This window comes from Solea solea, chromosome 3 (genome assembly GCF_958295425.1).
Source record: "Solea solea chromosome 3, fSolSol10.1, whole genome shotgun sequence".
Lineage (NCBI taxonomy): Eukaryota > Metazoa > Chordata > Actinopteri > Pleuronectiformes > Soleidae > Solea > Solea solea.
The window spans coordinates 13,993,577-14,009,612 of NC_081136.1; the positions used below are offsets into that span (position 1 = coordinate 13,993,577).

At 39.0% G+C, this 16,036-nt stretch overlaps 2 protein-coding genes across 8 annotated transcripts in view; both read right to left on the minus strand.

Annotated features, from left to right (window-relative positions):
• Positions 1 to 216: 216 nt before the first annotated feature.
• Positions 217 to 11,136, minus strand: LOC131456706 (hepatocyte growth factor activator). Of its 3 annotated transcripts, none has more exons than XM_058625252.1 (15): positions 10,848 to 11,136; positions 10,394 to 10,451; positions 9,146 to 9,239; positions 7,882 to 7,955; positions 7,664 to 7,807; positions 6,881 to 7,012; positions 5,654 to 5,764; positions 5,059 to 5,233; positions 4,356 to 4,453; positions 3,538 to 3,573; positions 3,149 to 3,386; positions 2,626 to 2,765; positions 2,213 to 2,353; positions 1,583 to 1,725; positions 217 to 731 (listed from the first exon to the last, which is right to left on the minus strand). In XM_058625252.1, the coding sequence occupies exons 2-15, from the start codon at positions 10,446 to 10,448 to the stop codon at positions 558 to 560; spliced, it is 1,755 nt and encodes a 584-aa protein (XP_058481235.1). In that variant the 5' UTR covers positions 10,449 to 10,451; positions 10,848 to 11,136; the 3' UTR covers positions 217 to 557. The 3 variants fall into 3 exon arrangements, with proteins under 3 accessions (XP_058481235.1, XP_058481232.1, XP_058481234.1); XM_058625249.1 differs by having other exon boundaries at positions 10,567 to 11,136; XM_058625251.1 differs by lacking the exon at positions 3,538 to 3,573 and having other exon boundaries at positions 10,567 to 11,136.
• Positions 11,137 to 13,475: 2,339 nt separating this feature from the next.
• rgs12a (regulator of G protein signaling 12a) overlaps positions 13,476 to 16,036 on the minus strand; it is a 42,246-nt gene continuing 39,685 nt past the window's right edge. For all 5 annotated transcript variants that reach the window (XM_058624165.1, XM_058624167.1, XM_058624164.1 and 2 more), the window contains one exon: positions 13,476 to 14,876. In XM_058624165.1, coding sequence (XP_058480148.1) covers positions 14,590 to 14,876 — 287 coding nt within the window. In that variant the 3' untranslated portion in view covers positions 13,476 to 14,589. The remainder of the gene's footprint in view (positions 14,877 to 16,036) is intronic.

Here is a 16,036-nt window from a genome sequence, read left to right on the forward strand (position 1 = left end):
CTGTAGTTGGTAGCAAAGAATATTAAATATTTAATACTTACTTACCAAGTTAACAGTACACAGAAAACATAAAAAATGCACAATTGTATTTTATATACACTCGTATATTAAACTATGTATCACAGCTAACAGGTATAATAAATATTTTGCTATGGCTGTGCAAATGCTTCATTTTAAAGTTTCATCATAAAATACTTTATTAAACAATTACACAGACAAAAAAAATCACAATGTGATATTGGTTGAAACCCCTAGATTATTTTATTTACTAGCTCCATCTCCATGATAAAAAAAAAAAAAAAACTTACTAATAAAAGCCATGTCAGACAGATGAAAGCTTTGGGGGGGGAAAAAAAGCAACTGCACATTAAGTTGGGAGAGTTTGTCAAGAAAAAAAACATATGAATTTGTCTGTAAGACAAAGATTTATCAAGTCAGTAAAACTTTATTCAGTCAAAATATTTTCACAGTTAAATACCCTATAAAACCTCCATAAACAATAACAAAACTGAATACATTAAATTCTACTAAAGCCAGTGTCCAGGTATAATCTCCATTCATGAGGTTCTAGGTTTACGTCTGATCACGGAATTGATCCAGTCGATATAGTTTACCACTTTAGTGTAAACACCAGGTTTTTCAGAGCGACCGCAGCCTTCTCCCCAGCTGATGATCCCATACAGGAAACTGACTTCATCCCTCGCACAAGACAGAGGGCCCCCAGAGTCTCCCTGGGGTTAACACACACACACACAAACATTCAGGCACTGATCAAAGCAAAGACACAAACAGCTGAGTCACAAACACACTTCCACCTAATTCATCTAAAAACTACAAGGTAAACAAGTTAACTGACATTTAATTCAAGGAGGACTGACATTTAATTCAAGGAGGACAGAGTATAAATATTTGACACAGCTGATTTAGTGGGTAGACATCTCAGCAGATTTCAAACTCACTAACCCTCCCTAGAACTTGACTCAGGGGAACCCCTGCTGCCGTCTTTAAGTGCTGTTCCATTATTCCAGTTACTCTGAGAACAAATGTCTGATATCAAGCTGTGCAGAACTGAGCTGAGCAGGTCAACAGCTTTAAAAGCTCCAGGAGGATATAGTGTAAATATGTTTCTGTAGGTTCGTTAACTGCAAATGATGAAATTCGATTTGTGTATCCAGACATAAAAAAACTGCACCCAAATCTGCATGGGTTGCTTTGGTAACAAAAAATGCATAACTACTTTTGTGCTGTGGCTTTAAAAAAAAAAATCTCACTCTCCAAACAATCACCCTGTCATGTCATGGTGCAGAATTCATCATCACTATGCGTCAGATTTAGAGGAACACAAGATGATTTGAAATCCAATTTGAGCAGCCAGAGCACTGATTTGAATTGCGTCAGATTTTATGTGTTTTCACTGTCCAGACATTCAAAACAATCTAGATAAAATCTGGAGTTGTAAAAAGAATTTGATGATTTTATGTACTGTAGTCATTAACATGTTCTACTTAGTACTAAATATTCACTCTACATTGTTATAAATGTATATTAAATCATTCCACTGCATTGTAAATTACTTTCCTACCTGACATGCGTCTACACAGCCGCCGAGCCCCGCACAGATCATGTCAGCAGAGACGTGGTTGCCGTACACTTCAGGTTTCCTACAAACGTCATGAGGAGTGAGTCTCACTCCAGCCTCTTGTAGACTGGAATACCCCTTTGCCTCTGTCACATAAAAACAAAAGCAAAGTGTAAAAATGTTTGCTGCGGACTGGGCTTTCAACTTTTTGTTTACTTCCATGCTCCCATTACATGCGTGTTGTCATTTAATCTGTCAGATTAGATTCTCAGCACAGACTGCGTTTGATTGAGCCATCAAAAGTAGGAAAGGACAGTCCACACCATCATCAGAATCAATTTCAGCCAAGCTAGATATTTATGGAGAATAAATGAAAACACCCAGGGTTGGATAAAAAAAACAATATCACATCATGCTCAGTGTTGCCAGAGTGTCTCCCTGTTTACATTGTCGAGTGACTTTTTTTTTTTTAGACATTCCAGATGTTTTAATGGTACAGACTGGTTTAGCAAACATTTACTAAACATTTTCAGTGCGTCACTGTCTGGACAGAAAAGGTAAGGCTCTGCTGTAAGAGGTCCACATCACAAAAAAAAAATCGTTCATTATTATCTGCCACAAGTCTTCACTCACTCTCATACATGTGTCCCCAGCCGCTAATGGTGCAGCAGTAGTGATCAGGAAAAGCTGTGCTTTTGTCTGGGAGACAGATTGGCTGGATGAACGGTGTTCTCCTCACACACCGCCCCTCCTGCTTCTTCAGTTTGATCAGAACTGCCAAATAGAAATAATAAGTTATGAAAATGACGAGTGGAGTTACAGCAATGAGGCAAGTGGTAGACTGAGAGACTCCGTGGCCAAATCAAACTGCCACAGTCAACTCTGTGTGGGTGTTCATGCGGGGGAACACACAGACACAGCTGTTCAGTGACACACAGCTGTGCACGCGGACTCAGGTCTTAAGGAAATGTGTGCGTTTCTGAATGTGGCCAAGATGCCCCCTGGTTTGCACGAGTCATGTGTGCGTGTGTGAAATGAGTGATTACCAATGTCATGTAGAGTGGGATTAAACACAGAGAACTCTTTCGGAAAGATGTATTGTTCCACTTCAAACGTCCTGGTATTGAGACCGGTTACGTTGAACCTCTGCTGGCCGAGAACCACGCGAAGCTGAGACTTCAATGGGCTGCAAGAAGAAATCTTGATAAATCCTGAACGTGTGTCTAACACTGTTTACAAGAGCCAATTTATATCCAACAACTAGTGGCTGGATTTCTGTAAATCATTTACTGACATTTCATCCTGTTGTGCCCTAACATCAGTTTTACTATTATTTTATTTCACATTGCACAAGATACTTTGAAATGCCACAGGTACATTGTCGATGAAACCGATATATTACACTTAATATTGTACAACGTGATCTTTTGTCAAAACACGAGAAAGTAACGTTCCAATGTTGTTGTTTTTTTTACATGGGCTCGAAATGTATATCTTTCAGGGACTTTGTGGTAAAAAATTATATGGTTCACCTTTAACAAACAAAACATCAACTGTTGGTGGACTCACTTGCGGAAGAAGCAGTGTGCCGCAGAGATGACCCAACACGAGGATATCAGGGTACCAGCACAGAAGTCAGATTTTCCAATGTAAATCGCTGCCATCCAGGGGTGAGTACCCGGCAACGATGAAGTTCCACCCAATATCCGCCCCCTTGCTATCGACAACCTCTTTTTGTGCTTTTTTCCACACACAGGCTTCTTGGTAGTGTTAGGCTTTTTAAAGGGGATAATCCTTCGAGAAGAAGCTGCGTCATGGAACAAGAACTTTAATATACAGTACACACATATACATACACGTACATATACATCCTACCAAAAACTACAACAAAGCAAGCAAACGTCACTAAAAATAGCGAGAATACTACAATTTGCTTGCACTCTTCCTAGAGAAAATACCTCTTCTGAATATTTTTGATGCTGGCTGATTCCCCCCTGCAAGAAGCAAACAAGCTCTTCTGTTACAGAGATACTTCAAGCTGCACATAAAATATTGAGAAGGGCACAGTAGAGGGAACAAGATTCTGTTCATAAACCTTACTCCCTGACAAACCCCACCTCATAAACATTTGGCTTCACCTGACATGACGCATTGATTTACAGTGATTCATGCTTTGTCCTCTCATCTAGCCCACATTTTAAGAAAAGCTCTGTCAAGTCAGCTGAATTCAGCTTTTCAGAGCAGCGTGACTCAGCAGAGATTAGCTCTATTCTTCTCACTCTTCTTTTTATTTGAGAGATGTTTTGAAAGTGTTACCGACTTATTTAATCAAGGACAGGGCAAGGCAAAGAGGATATAAAATTATGCAGCAAGCAGCCTTCATGAATGATTTCACACTTTTCATATTTTAAAATAATGACATGAATATTCAAAGAAGGGAGAGCTTAAGATACCATCCTTAAATAAGTAAATAAGGACTAGCTGTGTGTCAGTATATATATATATACATACACATATATATATATATATATATATATATATATATATATATATATATATATATACACATATACACATATACATACATATATACACATATACACATATATATATATACATACATACATATATATATATACATACATACATATATATATATATATATACATATATATACATACATACATACATACATACACACACACACTGTCCTCAAGAACTGCTGAAAACAAAATGACTATAAAAGCCTTGTGTTATCTCTGCCCTCTGTACTCACACACATGCATCACACAGGAGGGGATGTCACAGTATTCCCAGGAGATGGCATTGTCAGCAAGTGTGTAGCACCACGGCATCTTGTCCCCATCTGGGTTTCTGGGCATGCACACACACAAAGTGGAAGATCTCTGTACATCAGTTCACTTCAATAAAATTCAATGCAATGTTTACAGGAGCTCCACTGGTCAGAGTTAAGTTGAAATCTCAATCAATACATCAATAATTAAACAATTGAATTTATGTGAAGTTAAATTAAATAGGGTGAAAATTAAAGCGGTGAGTTAAAGTACAGGAAATGTGAACATAAGCCATTCATCGGCAGTTATACGGTTTGGTGTGGGCATGCTCCATGTCACATCAACAACTTAAAGCAGTAAGAAATGTATTATTTTGTATTTTTGTTCATCATACACAGGCTGGATTCACTTTGTGCTAATTTAGTGCTTGTGGGGGTTTCATAGTTGCCAGTTGGTGCCAAGTAGATTTCATTTGAGGGCTCATGCTTATGTCAGTTAAGTGTTGGCTAAAGGAGCTTTATTAGCACTGGGGTAAAGTTGGATATTTCAGCTATTATTTTTTAAAAAGTTAAAAGAATCTAGTTTGGCAGATTTAATTTAATTGACAATTAATTTAATGCTGGGATTATATGCATCCTTCAATTACATGATGCTCCACAAGCAAGATTTTTTACACACACACACCTGCAGTAAGCATGCTCGCCAAGTCCCCTGAGGGGCGATGCAACCACCGTGCCAACATGGAGCTCGTCATGCAGCAGGTCTGAGTTCCACGACAGACACCGGGTGCCAGACACTGTGGTGTTCCCCAGTCCTCTGTAACTCTTCCCCCTGCCGTTATAGCACTCTGCCTCTGGCTCTGCATGCGCACACAAACACACAGAGTAATGTCATGACAGATCTTTTATAATCACATTTGAATCAGTCAGAACAAATCCCAAAGAAACCGACTTCACTGTGTGCATTAACAGATTATGAGTTTAGCAGCCTGCTCGTGTCTTCACCTGATGTGGTTAATAAAAGTATTTTCTCTCACCCACGTGCAAGAACACACATGTATTGTACGAACAATGAGAGAATCAATGTTATTCCACTACCTCATAAATACACATTAGATCCACACTGATGACGCAGACTGTGCAGCTATTGGAAAATTGGAATCATGTTTCAATTGTTTTTCAGCCTTATAAGCCGTGTTTATACCAAGTGGCAACCGGTCATGACGTCACCCATAAAAATCTGAAGTCCCATTTTGAATCATAATCTTGATTTTACTTACCAACACTACAGTCTGAGCCGCCAAAGCCATGCCTGCAGTTACACACCTCCTTGTTGGTGGTTGTGATTAGTCGACACACTCCATCATTGAAACAAGGGTTTTTACGACACACTGCACACATTAAAAAGCACGGTAAGACACCTAAACATGATTTTCCCAAAAAAAAAAAAAACTACTTAATTTATGATTTAGTTGGAGTAAAATAATTATACTTCATATCAATGGTTTACTCAACCATGCATTTGTATGTCAAAAATCACAATTGTAGTGAAACGAGAAATATGCAACAGCTTAAGAACTACATATTTCTTCCACAAGAATAAAGTTAAAAGATGAATTTGATGATTGTGTGTCATGACACACAAATTCATCTTTACGGCATTCCAACTCTAAAATTACAGATTACACATCAGTGTTGTGTCTACCACTTTTTGCGCTCCTCTCAAAAAGTGACCAAAAAAATAACTGAGGGTTTAAGTAAAACAAATCTCACAATTCCTGTGCACTTCAACATATGCACCGCACAATCTACATTTTTGTTCCAAATGTCTCCCTAAGATCTGTACATCTGCATTGGATTGCAGACCAAGGGCCTCTGAAGTGTTTTGGGAAGTGAATTCATTGCATTTAAAAATGTTTAGTTTAAAATTGACAGGTAGATTTAAACAGTGCAAAACAAAATGTTGGCCAGGAAGTCAACATACATTCAGGTGCAATTGGCTATAAAAAGGATTTTTCCATGACCACTATAAATTTAGTCCCTGACAAAAAAACAAACAGTTTTGGCTCAGGGAGCATGAAATCACCTCAGTGCTTTGCCAGTGAATCTTTAAAAGATGAAAGCACCTTACAGACCCATTGGGCGTGTTCTTGAACACCGTTCCTGAGTCAGAGTGAGTCATATAATCTGCTTTTCTTTCATGGCATGGCATTCCTCTAGAAACTATGATCAAAGAAAGTGAAGGACCCATCATTCATATATTCTCTCAGGACAGGAGACATTTTGCCAGACTGGGGAGGAGACATGATACCATTTTAGATACGTTTCTTTCGGCTGTACTTTCCACCTTGTTTCATTTTTGGGAACAGCTCATACATGATGTGTAAAATACAGAAACGCTTGTCGTTCTTAGCTGAACGGCTTGTCAAAGTGCATCACAAAAACAAAAGCAGGCCAGAGAGCAGCAACAGACAGTTGGAGCCAAAGTACAAAGGCTGGCGTCTTACTTGTGTATCGGACTCTTTCACACTTGATTTCCCCTGCCACACATGTGCACTGTTCCACATTACGGAGATGAATTCGTCCCCAAGATTCTCCAATGTCATAATAGCGCAGGTGTACGGTTTCATAGCACCTCTCTGACGGGCCGACACAAAACATAAAAGGCAATAGAATGAAATGTGAGAGGAGATTGAAGAGCTCAGTGGAGCGCACAGAGCAGACTCTCTGATGGCTGAGTTTTGCCAGGCACATTCAGAGTGGATGTGGATACTGTGTTTTCATGTCAGCAATTTGAATTATTTCAAATGCAAGGTAAAGTGCATATGACACATAACTGATTTTTTTTTTTTCCATTTTACTTTGCTTTCCCTGAACTAAAAGGTGAAATTTGTTTAGCCAGAGGCACATAGTGTGAAATAGATTTTCTTCCTCTATGACCATGAAAACACACTTTCAGAATCATATAAACATTTCAGGTATTTTAAGCATCTAATATGAAATTAGCAAATACATACATTTCAAAACAGCAAAGATTTCACAGTTCAGTTCACTTAATGGCAATAAGTGAAACATGATTTTCTAGTTCTTGATGAAGACCTTGATGTGGTAATGATGTGGCCGACTAAGTGGCCTTTGTGTTTAAGCTATTTTGCCAAACTGCTACCCCTGTCATGTCTTAAGAAAGTAAAGTAAATAAAAAATAAGGTGAAACTTATTAGTTCCTTTCCTAACCCTGTTAACAATCATAATGTTACAGTGCTAACAGTACAAAAAGACAATGAACCTACTTTGATCACACAGTCTTCCAGAGAAGCCATCAGGACACGAGCACTCAAATGTGCGTATGTGTGGAATCAACTTGCAGACACCTCCATTCTGACACGGATTCACTTGACAAGGGTCTGTAATTCTGCGAGGTGTGTGGTCAGAAACTAAAATACACGAGAAAAGGAAACAATTAGAGGAAGTTCTCGTGATAATTACTAAGCGTGTTCAGTGAACTGACCATTTGGTTGACTTTTCTCTGGTGCACAGTAGCCCCACTTTCGGTCCCGATCAAAATTATGAGTGAGAGAGCACCTGTGAGAAGCAGACATGATGAAACAGTGACAAGTCAACTGGATTACAGTGGATAAGTCAGTCTTCCATTTCTCAATTTAAGATCTCTATTGTATCAACTCTAAAGAATTGATACAGGATAGAAACAATTCTTTTTAAATTAGCTTTTCTGAAGATCCAACATAAAACACACAATGCCTTATTTTATCTCAGCTAATCTGATAACTGATAGAAATGCTGAACATTTAATAGCCAGTGTGTAGAAAAGAAACTCTATATATTAATCATTCACTCATTTAATTAAAGCAAAGTACCATCAGCTTACTTCTGTGCTGCTTACTGCACATAATGGCAAACCCTTCACTACACTCATGAGCAAGTCTCAGAAACGTGAGGGGTCTGATTGCAGTAATGTGTTTTTAATGTGTAGGTGGATCAGAGATGTTGCACCTTGTACAGTGCAATTGCATACATGTTGCTCCACCTTTCTGGCACCCACCCTTCCTGTCTCATATCTAAAGAATGACGAATACAAAGCCCTACAATAACACAGTCGTTGTTTTGATTTTACAAAGTAAAAGGAATAGAAACAGATATAACTTCTGTGTTACGCTCTGTAATGTAATGACAATGCAGCAATGGAGATGTCACTGTACATGCAATTTAACCTGTACTCAGTCAAAGAGCAAGTTTCTGCTTTTCACCTTTAAAAGCAAATTTAGCTGTAACAGTGACACAACACCCACAAACGAGTCAAAAAATGAGCAAATCATTAAAGCCAATTTACTCATTACCTCATTAAGGAATGTTTCCTGACGACACTTGCACAAATCCTTTATTACAGCAACATGTAATCAGGTATGACTAGACACCACTATTACACACTGCATTAGTGTCACTCAGCTACTACTACACTGTGTGATGGAAAATAACAGTTTCGGTTTATTCACGCTCACACATCCATGAGGAACAGTCACACCAAGGCCTGTGATGTAATACCTGCACTGTGTGAAAGTGGCGTGGAGAAGTTTGTGGTTTGAGTGTGTGTCTGAACAAAACAAGATATGACGAGGCAGCACTTAAAAGTGATGAGTTGCCTTTGTGTGTTTGATCCAAGTGTGTGTAGCAACGCTGTGTGATTACACACACTAGATTGTTTGTGTAATCAAAACAGTTGATCCAGATGGGCTGAGGGGAGGAAAAGGACTCACCATGGTTGTGACGACAGGACCGTGATGCAGTGATGGTGAAGCCTGCCACCCTGACGAAATGGGAATTTACATTCTTTGTCTGTTGTCGTCAGAACTGGCAACAGAGGAAGGAAAAAAAAAGGAAAAAGGATTGTTAGTCATTTTCACTGATGCGCAAAAGACAAATGTAAAAAAACTGACTTCTACAGCTGTGCAACATGTAGACTGTTTATTTTAAGCCTGCAATGATAAATCCTTCACTAAAGTAACTGCCAACTATTCTCATGTCTTTTTATTTAATACAAACAAGTTCCAATTTTAACTTCTTAAAAAACTCCTCTATGACAATAACCTGAATCAATAATCGTTATAAAAATAACCTAATTTATCTTATTCAGTTTTCATTTGTAGTCCCTAATCAGATGTTTAAATATGTTCCCTGTAAACAGTGTTACTATACTTAAGTCATAAAGAAACTTGAGGTGAAACAATCAAATTTGCCTTGTGAACACTCATGGTAATACAAAACGTTGGGACAACCTTGACGAAACAAAACATAGCAAAAAGCAGGGCAACAATACACAGCAACAATTCACAATACCAGGCAAACAAAAGCATGTGGCAGCCAACATGAGCAACACATCAAGCAGCATTTGCAGCAACAGTAACAGCATGTTGAAGTCAACATGAAGCAACATTAAGCAGCAGCAAAATATGACTTAAAGATGCTTAAAAGACAGGCAGCACATGTCACATCCCAGAAATACACACAAAATAAAACCACGTGGACCAGCACATGCAGGAACAGGAAAGATACTGAAAAGAAAAAACTGACACTAATAAGTTGATGTTTTTAATGTTAACAGTCAATTGTCAATTTTTCAAGTAATTATGTCAATAATTAACAAAAACTTGCTGAGTATGCCTTCAGTTTCAGAGTGTGATTGCACAATGCACAGACTTCATTGCTTTATTTAAAAATAAAGGTTATATTCCAAGCTCTACAGTGACTTAAACTTTTATTTTGTTAATCTCATCCACATAAATCTCTTCATACACCTGGCTCCTTATAGTAAATGGCAGCTAACACAGCTGTTCAGATATCAGCTCCCACATGCTTTAGATTTCTGTTGCACAACCAACTTACTTTCAATCATTACAGCTAAAGAAAAAATCCGTAAATCAAAATTCACTGCCTGTTCGATGTCCATCCCCTTCGCTCTTCTTCTTTCCTCTAAATGAAAACACAGCACTCGAAGTAAAACATACCTTTGCGGCTCTCTCTGTGCGTGTCTGTGGCTCCTTCATATCCAGGGACTAACATGCGCTGAAAACCAAACGTAAAGTGAAGTTATTTGGCTGTTTCCTTTTTTTAATGCACGCATAATACATAAAAAAAAAAGTCGCGCATGGTTTTAAGAGGCTGGTCCTAACAAACCTACCGTGTGTGCACTGAAAACACAGGGTAAAAACAGTAACGCAATCAATGTCATGATTCAAGTTTGCATCGGTGGCTCAGCTGGTGTGCGGAGGAGAAGGTAGTTTCCTTAAAACTGGATGTGAAGGAACTGTCACGTTATATCTGTAAGTTTCTGAGTCCTCAGTCTGCTTTTGGTCATAGGAAACCCTGCATGTATAATCCTGTCCCTCACAATATTCTGCTGGATTGAGTAAACCCGTTGCGTCATTAGGCTTGGCTATCTATCGGTGAGGCATCCTTTACCCTGCTGCATGAAAAAGCTGGTGTTCCCCGGCTCCTTGTCCGCCCACGGTTTAACAGTTAGGAAGAGACGGAGGAAAGAGAGAGGAAACTTTCCGGAGACTGAAACAGAGGCGGGGGCCGGCAGGGTCCTGGTCCGGGCATCTCGTTACGTTACTCCTCGTGAAATTACTTTAGTCCTAACCTAATACCGACTTTTTAAGGTTTTGAATTCTAGTTGTTCGCTAAATTCATATAAGAAATGAAATGAAATCTTCGTGTACATGCGTAGGTGTTGCTAATTATCACTAACGATTACACCTGCTAGGAAATATTTGACGTCACGTACATATTCTTCTTCGTTGGGTAGTCGTCGCGATTTGTGTCGTTACTGCCACCTACCGGATTTACTTTGCATTGTCGCCAGTTGTTTTACAGTTAACGTTTGAATCCAGACGTTCTTAGAAAATGACAAATACATGTCCTCCATGTCATGTAACACTAATGGAGAAATGTTTTCATTTTTTTTACATGTTTTAACAGGAAAAGCACAGTTCACTTCAGTTCCTGTATGCTGGGACATTATGACAGAGATTCAGCATGCATCCTGAAACTGGGGAAGCAAAATGGAACTCAGCCATCATTCATTTGACTTTTTATACCTGTGACTTTCCTACTGTGACTGACTGTGATCTGGCAAAATGACTGATAACAGATCAACACAGCTGTCACTCAAACCTCAATTTGGCCACACCCACATAATCATTAAGAGGCCTAATCAGAAACCTGCCCCACACTAGAGGATTTTCAAATCTGACTTGATTTTAAAAATGTGGGAGACCAGAGACACAACAAACTACAACAACAACAATGTGTTCATCCTGAGAAAACACAGACTAGATGATCCAGTCAAGATGCAGGACCACCCACCCACAATTTCAGGGAGGAGATTTGGGATCTCACAGAAACTTGCGTGATTCAACGTGACTTCAGAATATAAACAGACACGGAGGTGGACTATCCGTTAATAGCTGTTGTGTGGGTGATATTTTATGCTGAGAAATGCAAAAAAAAACTGTGGCTGAAGTCATCGCTGAGAAGACGGAATCAACTTGGCTTGTACAAATTACGGTTCTAAACAAAAGTATGCAACATCTGTTTCCCAGTCAACTCCGTTAACCCCTCACACTACAGGATAATTTGGCCAGATAATCTGTTCAGATCAGCCTAAAATCGGAAGACACCCACGATTGTCGGAAGGGCCAGATCAGGACTGAAATCTGGTCAACTATCCTCTAGTGTGGGCCAGGTTTTTAGCTGTAGAAGCAGTTGTCAGTGATTCAAAGTAAAATGGTACAATTGTACATGTGCTATTTTAAAATGTGCTACGTGAATAAACTGACCTTGACGTTAAAAAACTGTAATTCAACCATATTTTCCATACCATAACCACAATAATTTTTTTTATACAAAATATAATGGTTTCTAAAACGATGTCTTAGAGTTTGGGCGCCCCGAAACATTTAGCAGAAATGTTAGCCCAGTTTGTGGCCTTCTTGCATTTCCTGCTTTGGAAAGCACTGCTCTAGAAAAAATGTTCAGATACCTAAGATTCAGGCAGTTTCTGTAGAAGTGTAATTGTAAATCCATTTAATGTTATTTTAACTTTCTTAACAACTTAAAATATTTTACTGATGGGAGCAAAAAACGGAAGAACGGAACTAATAAATCCAAAACACTGTTTGTCACATATTGTCAACATGTTATTAATATTAACATTAAGGCTCCATTACACAGGTGATAATCTATGTTGAAATATACACACAAGTGACAGTTGCAGCGTTTTCTGGTTTCTTAACTTCCAAAAGTCAAAAAGTAAAAGTTAACAGTCAAGAAGACCATAATTTAACCTTACAAAGCTGATCTAATGAGCACCCTTGTGAAAACTTAATTGGAAGTACTTAATAGTAATTATATGATCACCTTCTGTTTTGTTTTCAGGTATGTCTGCCCTTCAAAATAAGAGTACCGGTATGTGAATTCACAGAAGAGGTAGAATGCACTCTAGACATCCAAACATTAACAGGTGATTTATTAAGTTATCTTACATGTCTAAGATAAGGAAAAGTTTGGATGATTGTCGACAATCTGAAAGGAATTGTGGCTGAAATGATTATAGTAGCTTTGAAATCAGGGAGATGAAAGGCTCAACCAATCTTACGAGTCTCACGTGTTGTCAGCATTCCAGCAGTGACATGTTGTGTCACGACAAACTCCCCTGTCTCATAATCTAACCTCTAATTTTCACCAGCTGTAATAATCTCTCTCTGCAGATGCTGTGCTAAAAATACAAAGAGGAGGCTGGACGACTAAATCTCCAGATCGGGGTGGTGTGTTTCCACAGAGGAAATTGTTCAACTAAGACAACTGTTCAGTTAATTATTGACATACAGTGTCTGGCTCAGCAAGCACATTTAGCAAGAACGTCAATCCAGAACAGTGAATGTTTTACCAAAGACTCTCAGTTATCAACTCCAACAAAGGAATTTTTTTTACAAGATGAGGTAAAAGTGGGGTCAGAAAGTAAGGATTCCTCCGCTGTCAAAGAAGAAGAAGTAATAATATGTGGTAAAGAAAATAAAAGGGCACTGGTTTTCTTGGAGTTACAGCCATGAAAGCTTTTTAATCATTCAATATTTGGACAACCTCAAAACCACAGAAGAAGAAAGTACAGACAATAAAGGTACTGCTGTGTATCACCTCTAACACATAGGAAGAAGAAGATTTAAACAGGAAATAATTAAATATCCAAGTCAAGTGTGATTTCTTTTTTTCCTCCCTTTTGATTCCATAAACACAGTATCGCCAAACATATAATCCAACAACTTTTGTTACCACTTTCTAACAGGGCACACTTCAATGGGCTGAGTAAAAGATCCTGGAAATAGTTTGAAATACATTTTTATAAGTAGTATCATTCATTTATTTTTCCCATTAATTGATATTCCCTAGGTGGTGCTCAAGCACACATCCTTCTCCCCTCTGACTTTTGAAAGACATTTTCATTTTTGTATTTCATTAAGAGAAAATTGAATGAAGCTAAAGCCAATTCTAACTTGTTTTGAGTAAGCATATCAAACATATGAGTGTTATTGAAATAAATATGTAAGTACATTTTATGATGATAATACTAATGCATTGCTTTTATTAAACAAAAACGTTGATAATGAGGAAAAATGTTGAGCCTGTTCTGGAACTTTCATCTGCCTCTCAGGCTTCCTTAGACGAGAAAAAAAAAAAATACAATAAATACTGGGATAATTCGCTGAATTAATGGTTAATCCCTTTGGCTATTACGTGTTCCATAGTTCAAATCACTCGAGGCTAATTTGCACGCAATGGCTTTTCTTTTACTTTTGTTTTGCAAAATCCCTGTGTGCCTCATCAGAAAGTGGAATCAAAAACAGATTGTGCGCTTCTTCCATGGCTGTCCTCACCCAAAAATGGCTCATGACACAATTGCTTTGTGCCTAATTATTAAACTATACCATAACAAAAACATACCACTGTCCCAAAATTACAACTAGTACTTGAAATCAACAACAAAACACCAGAAATTCATTAAAAATATACAATATCTATCACCATACTGTTGACATTTTGGAGTGGCAATTGACATCTCTCTACATGCAGCCCATCAGTTTTACTAACTCTCCTTCCACGGACAGTGCCTCAGGCTTAAAAAGTGCAGCAGTGGGGGTTCCCTTTAGACAATTGTGGCCTTGTACAGTTCTGTCTTGCAGTCGTTGCCCTCTGGTGGATTGCGGCCGTTCGGGGGCGGCTGGGTCGTCCTCATCTTGCTCTGGCACTGACGCAGCTCAGCGACGTAGCCCTGGAAGCTCAGGCTGAGTTCAGAGTCCTCTCCCCGGGGCGTTTCCAGCGTCCCCTCCTCTAGATGCACTCCCTCCACATCCATCACCTCCTGAACTGTCTGTGCAGCATCAGGTCTGTCAGCAGATGATTTGACACTGGGAGTTGGTTCTGTTCTTCCTTCTGTGTTGGAGAGATAACAGACACAGAAGATTTGCTGATACATTATGCACAGCCAGAGTGTGATTTTGAATAATAGCAAACCCGCTCTCATCACTCCCTTTCCCAAGCTTGTATTGGAACAAGCTCTGAACAATTTGTTTGGTTAGGCTGCCATAGAAACATGACGGTGCAGGCTGGTGGCCTCCGTAAAGCAAAGCCCTTGCCTGAAGTACATGGAGGGAGGAGGGATTAGGTAACTCTAATCATTTTTACTGGATTTATTATACATTTTTTGTTACTACTTCAAAATTCCTCATCTCCACTCCGATCACATACGCTGGTCAGTACTTCTGATTTTCCTCCATATACCACAGATGATACATGTTCCACAGTTTGAGAACCATGACACTACATAAGGTATGGGTGAACGTTTACATATTAACACTATAACCTTTTAATGTTATAACCAACTCCCAATACGATTCCCAACCTCTTCTTTCTTCACCACGCACAAAGCTGAAGCTGCAGAGCTACGCGATCATTTCCCAAACACACACGCACACACACATTTGATTGTCCACAATATCTTCTGAAATACAAGTAAGTGAACAAAAAAGACTGCAGGGCTTCATCTCAGTGCATCTTTGAGTCACGTTTACCCACAGGCGTCTGAGCTTCAACTTCACAAGACACTGCTTACCCACCGAATGCTTGTGTGTATGACTACATTACATTTCAGGGGGATCTGATGAATGGAAACTTTGCCTCACGCCCTGCGGGAGCACATACATTTGAACGCCGCATCACGTGAACGAGCGCTATGTTATAGTTGTGTAATCTGCAGTGCTGTTGTCAAGACAACTCTGATGATGTCACTACCTCTGCTCCAACTTGCTGAAAGCGATTGGCAATGCATAGGAAGGAACACACTGATATTTAAAAGGTCCCGTGTGTAACATTTAGTTTGTTGGCAGAAATTGACTATGCTACCCTTAGGTATGCGTCAATAAATGTATGAGTAAAGCCTTCTATCCGTACATGAGGCAAGGGCCTTGCTTCATGAAGGTCCCATCTTGGTTGATTATATGTTCGTCCTCTGATAGACGATCTGTCCAGAGTGTCAGCTGGTATAAGCTCCAGCCCCCCCTGACCCTCATGTGGAGGATAACGTGTGAATGAAT

Excerpts from the sequence above, each read along its gene's own strand:
- LOC131456706 (XM_058625249.1), bottom strand. The coding sequence starts at position 10,617 with ATGACATTGATTGCGTTACTGTTTTTACCCTGTGTTTTCAGTGCACAC. Across the intron at positions 4,454-5,058 it reads GGCGAGCATGCTTACTGCAG|AAACCCAGATGGGGACAAGA; the intron begins GTGTGTGTGTGT and ends GTGCATGCCCAG. Across the intron at positions 3,574-4,355 it reads CTCCTGTGTGATGCATGTGT|GGGGGAATCAGCCAGCATCA; the intron begins GTGAGTACAGAG and ends TGCTTCTTGCAG.